The following is a 4,889-nucleotide window of genomic DNA, read 5'->3' as shown; positions in this document are numbered from 1 at the left end:
TCCTTGTTTTACATTCCTTTTTATTACGTTATTATAGATCGATATGTCCATCCATGTCCTACAGATCTACTCGGATAAAGAAACAACTTTTGACACTGACGTGAACAGAGGAGTCTTATTAATATGAATCCTCTTAAACAACATGATGGTTCTTTAAGGTTTTTTGTGTCCTCTTCATTTTGACTGATTTTGTCTGTATTTAAGGTCAAATGTAGAGATGCTGCCCCTTGTGGTCAGTTAATGTTTGAGGGGTTTTACTAAAACAAATTTCACCTTCCTCTTCCTATAGACACTTTCTATAGTACAAAAGCTATTTTGTAGTTTTGTTGGTGTAGCATTGTGCTGTTTTACCTTCAGACCACCATTTCCTTTGGAACTACATTTTCTCAACACAAGACATGGCTGTCTCACAGCAAGGTAAAGCACTAAAACTATTAAGCACGTAGCGTTTGCTTGAACTGATGTTGTAGCTACACTTGGAACAGTGTATTAGTACATAATGAAGGATCTGAATATTCCCTCCAACACTTCGTTACCTTTTACATATTATCTTCTCCATAATTATTGAGAACATTCAAGAAACAGCATGGTCTTTGAACAATGTTTATTGTTCAGTTTTGTTTTCTTTAACATTGCTCCACTGCTCCACATTCTGTATCCTGTTCTGAGATTGTTTAACAGGCTGAGTGAGACCTAAACTGAACAACATTTCAGATATTAGTTCCCAGTTTCTGCTTGTTTCTCACAAATTTGTCTGTGAGGCACTTTGCAGGATTTATCAAACCAACACCAAAGATGTCTTGCTATCTCCCCCATCCTCGCACAGTCCTCCCCATCAGGATCTTCCTCTGTCCAGTTGTCTGGCTCAACACCGCTCCAAAAAGATGAACTGAGAGGGTGAGAACAGAAAGAACTGGTTCAACAAAACAGGTAACTTTGATATTGGAAATGGACAAAAATGTGTTTTACAACAGTGAAACCTTGTGTACAGTGGAGAGCCGTCCACCCACAACCATGTGCCCTCTTCCTTTGAGTCTGTCAGTCCAATCCAGAACCTGTCCTCAAAATAGTTCATTTTTTCTCTCACTTTCAGCTCCAGGAATGTCTGGACGGAAAGTTGATGAAAGTACAACATGTAACTTTTCACACAGATATCGTGAACGAATGCAGAAAGCTACATGAACCTGCAGCAGTGTTATACCTGCTCCTCTCTGCTGTCTATCTTAACCAGGTCTCCTCCTTGTTGTCGACAATCCTCTCTGCTATTTTCCCAGGGTGAACTATTGTTGGAGAAATAATAGCACTTTCCTCCATGTTGCTCCCAGCCTTCTTCACATATCGTTTCATCTTTGAAGATATCACAGCAACGACTTCAGTCAGGTACAACAAATCACTGTTTATATTTGTGTGATTAATAAGCAGCAGGAGCTTTGAATCTGCGAGTAGCTGAGACAATCAGAGAGAGGCAACAGTTTTCTACACCAGTTATAGTATAATACTACCAATTTAACTTTTTGTATCTGTCATTCCACCAGTTTTTCTTTAATTATCATCAGAGGACAAAAACCAGTTTGAAAGGAAAACTCCATCACTTACTTGTTTTTATTGCAGGAGGTTGTGGGCATGTTTGCTGCACCGTGTTGCATGGTTTTACATTACAGCGTCTCTCTGTTATTAAAGAGTATTAAAAGCTTCAAGGGTTAAAGCTTGCAAGTTTATGAGTTTAAATCTGAGAGCAGCTGAAACAATCACTATTATTCTTATTCACATGTACAAGTTAGCAAGGCAGATGTCTTGCAGTAACAATGACTGTAGAATCTGAGCTGCAAACCACAAAATAAATCTTTTTTCTGAACCTGAGCGGAGACATAACACAAACCTTTCACATTCTAGTTAAAGTGGGAAAACAAAAAAACGCAAGATAACTTGAAAACAGATCATTATCAGAGATCAGTCATTCAACAACAAACCTTGTCACATTTTAAAGTGACCCTGCAGTGTTGTAATTTAACTGACAGTAGACTTGTAACTTGTAGACTGAAGACAAAGAGAGTTTCAAATCGTGACTGGCTTACCTGTGAGATTTCTTTTTAGAGCTTCATGCTCGTCTCTCAGTGTCTGGAAACTTTTCTTGGTTTGGATGTTAGCGAAAACTGATTGAAAAACATAAGAACAGGTCAAATGATCCTTTGGTAAATCAGTCAGTCCTTTATAATAAACAATTATAGAGAAAGAAACACCTTCTAAGATGAAGTCTGAAAATAACAAAAGTCACTGAATTTCATCTAGTTTTTCACAGCACTTCTAAAAGGGTCGATTCCACTGATGACAGACTGAACAAAATAAACACTGGTCTGTGGTGGATTCCTTAATTTTAACTTGTTCTGTTGTAAATAGAAAGAGGAAAGAACATCTAGCCTGGATACAAAGCTATAAAGGTTGGGGTTTTATTTGCGCACATTTGATAGTCCAGATGCTTTTTTTCATTTAACTTCTATTGTAAAATCTCTTAACACATTGTTAAAAACACTAACTTTATACTTTTTAATAATTAATTCAGATGATAATCTGGTATTTTATTATAAAGTAAGAAAGTTCTGTTAACTTGTGTACTTTAGTTGAGGAATGAAGAGAAACTAATTTTGCATCTTTACTTTGCATTTCAAAATCTCACAACATGTATTAACTAAATTAAATTATAATAAAATAGATGAGTTTGTCAGTTTTACTGTGTATAATTACTTTAAAAACCTATAATCATGAGTTGTCTGAATGTCCAATGAATCATTTATCTAACTCATAAAAATAAGTTAAACAATATTCACTCATTTACATATATTTTGCTTGTTAAAGTTATGATGAAGGTCTTTTTATACATGTGTCACAGAGACGGACACTTCCTGCACCCTTTCAATATACGGTAGATTTCTGTGGCCACACAGAAGATCTAAAATTTAGTATTTATCTTAACTGTCAGGGTTACGTCTGTGTGTCTGCCTGTTTCCTGTTTTATTTAACATGGCCTATGTTTACGTGTTTTAGACACAACACAATTTTGTTCCATTAAATTTGGTGAGTCTGTCTGACTTTGCTGCTGTGTTAATTTATGATTGTTTTGAAAGTCAAACTTTTATAGTGAGGAGGAGCCTGGTTATCCTGATACGTCATCCAAAATCAACTTGTTTATTGACAATAAGAAAATTAACTACTCTTTAAACTCATTAATGGAGTTTAACGTGTTGAACAAACACAATACTGATTCTTTTAAGGTAAATTTCATCAAGTTGTTCCACTGAGGTGAAACTATAAAACAAAATGTGTTTTATTCTCCAGTGCAGCTTTGTCATCTTTTAAAAGTCAATCTACATGATAAACTTACTTAGACGGTAAATAACAATGATGGCAGCTGCCAGGAGAGCGCTGAGAACCAGCAGGGCCACTCTCTCTGCTGTGACCTTTGACCCTCTGTTTGACACCGAGCGTTGTTTGAAGGCAGGAGCTTCACCTGTTAAACACATTTTCTGTGTCACTTTGCAGCTCTAAAAATATTGAGAGCTGCATTTAGCACATCGTTATATAAAGTACAGCACAGCATGTCACCCGCTCACAACATGTAACATGTGACTCCTACCAGCATCTCTAAAGCTCAATGATGAACTGTACAGAAGGCAATTTTTAATATTAATGAATAATATCCATAGTTAATGGAAGATGTGGACCATTTTAAAGTTTAAATAGATTTCTTGCTTAAAATAAGTAGTAGTGAATGAGTAGATGACAAGACTTGTAAAATGCTTGAAAAGGTGTTAAAATGCGCTCCTGTCACTTGGAGCCTCATGGCACCAAATGTGTAAGTCGGTTTGCTTCCATTTTTACAGTAAAGTCTGTTTTAATGTTCAACTGAGTTTAAAATAATGGCAATTTATTTTGGCATACGGTGCTTCTACAAGCAAACTGTATCAGTGCTTGGAAGTGTTTAGCGTTTGAGTCCACACCTTAGTTTACCTGCCTCTACACTTGGCCAACCTTGACAACAAGGAAATCATTGTTTAAAAGAAATGTTGAGATTTTAAATTGAATACAATGAAATGAACTTGGCTGCCCTGCTTCATTTGCACTTGAGCAGTTTTTCACATTGCTATTTGTCTAACACAGTACAGAGGTTTGTTGCTTGTAATAGACAAACAGGAAACAACATACTTGTCTCTTCTAAATGTCTCAGTTCCTGATTCTTCTCCTCTGCACTCCATTTTACAGTAAACTAACATAGGCTACCCAGTGCTTGAATTGGGCTGGTAACTCACCGGTACGCAGTGACCATTTATGCTTCCTCGTCAGGGAGTGCTACCTTATCGCGAATTGATAGTCTAACCCTAACCCTAACCATTGTGCGTGCAAAAGAACTTTTTTATTTCCGTCCTCCATCCATGAGTGGCCCGGTGGGTTTTGATTAATCCATTTTGAGATATATTGTAGTCTGCTGGCCAGGAAGTAATATAACAATTTGGTAGTGCTAAACCATCACAATCTTTTTTGGCAAATCTTTATTGTTCAGAAATGTATCGATGTTACATGTTAAAGTTCTCCAAGCTTTGCAACTGGGATTGAGTCTTTTTATCAATAATTTCATTTAATTCAATTTTAAATTTTCTCAAATCGTTCAGCATATGTTCCTGTAAGGAGGCAGCATGGGAAGCTTCTAATGTTTTTATTTTTTGTTCTAGCTCTAATTCATGAGATCTCTATTTATTTTGTTTGTCTAATGAGTAGGAGATTATTTTACCTCTCATTGCTGCTTTTGCTGCCTCCCAAAGAACACAGTGAGATTCCTGTCAGGTCATTAGTTTCCATAAATATTGCGCAATCCTTTTTGAAATAACTAACAAAAG

General features: G+C 36.3%; 1 protein-coding gene across 1 annotated transcript; it reads right to left on the bottom strand.

Moving 5' to 3' along the window:
• Positions 1–643: 643 nt before the first annotated feature.
• On the bottom strand, positions 644–3,518 carry illr4 (immune-related, lectin-like receptor 4). The gene is made up of 5 exons (XM_046059105.1): positions 3,380–3,518; positions 2,076–2,153; positions 1,202–1,347; positions 981–1,105; positions 644–889 (listed from the first exon to the last, which is right to left on the bottom strand). Exons 1-5 carry the CDS (start codon positions 3,516–3,518, stop codon positions 718–720), a joined length of 660 nt encoding a protein of 219 aa, XP_045915061.1. The 3' UTR covers positions 644–717.
• Positions 3,519–4,889: the final 1,371 nt, after the last annotated feature.

The sequence above is a fragment of the Micropterus dolomieu genome, linkage group LG09 (assembly GCF_021292245.1).
Source record: "Micropterus dolomieu isolate WLL.071019.BEF.003 ecotype Adirondacks linkage group LG09, ASM2129224v1, whole genome shotgun sequence".
Classification (NCBI taxonomy): domain Eukaryota; kingdom Metazoa; phylum Chordata; class Actinopteri; order Centrarchiformes; family Centrarchidae; genus Micropterus; species Micropterus dolomieu.
The sequence above is the reverse complement of the archived record's forward strand: the minus strand, read 5'-3'. Positions and strand labels throughout refer to the sequence as shown.

What these genes read in the sequence shown, in the direction of transcription:
- illr4 (XM_046059105.1), bottom strand. Translation starts at nt 3,518, where the DNA reads ATGTGTTTAACAGGTGAAGCTCCTGCCTTCAAACAACGCTCGGTGTCA. An exon ending in CATTGTTATTTACCGTCTAA is followed by an intron (nt 2,154 to 3,379) that starts GTAAGTTTATCA and finishes TTTTTCAATCAG; the next exon opens with TTTTCGCTAACATCCAAACC. An exon ending in TAGACAGCAGAGAGGAGCAG is followed by an intron (nt 1,106 to 1,201) that starts GTATAACACTGC and finishes CTTTCCGTCCAG; the next exon opens with ACATTCCTGGAGCTGAAAGT.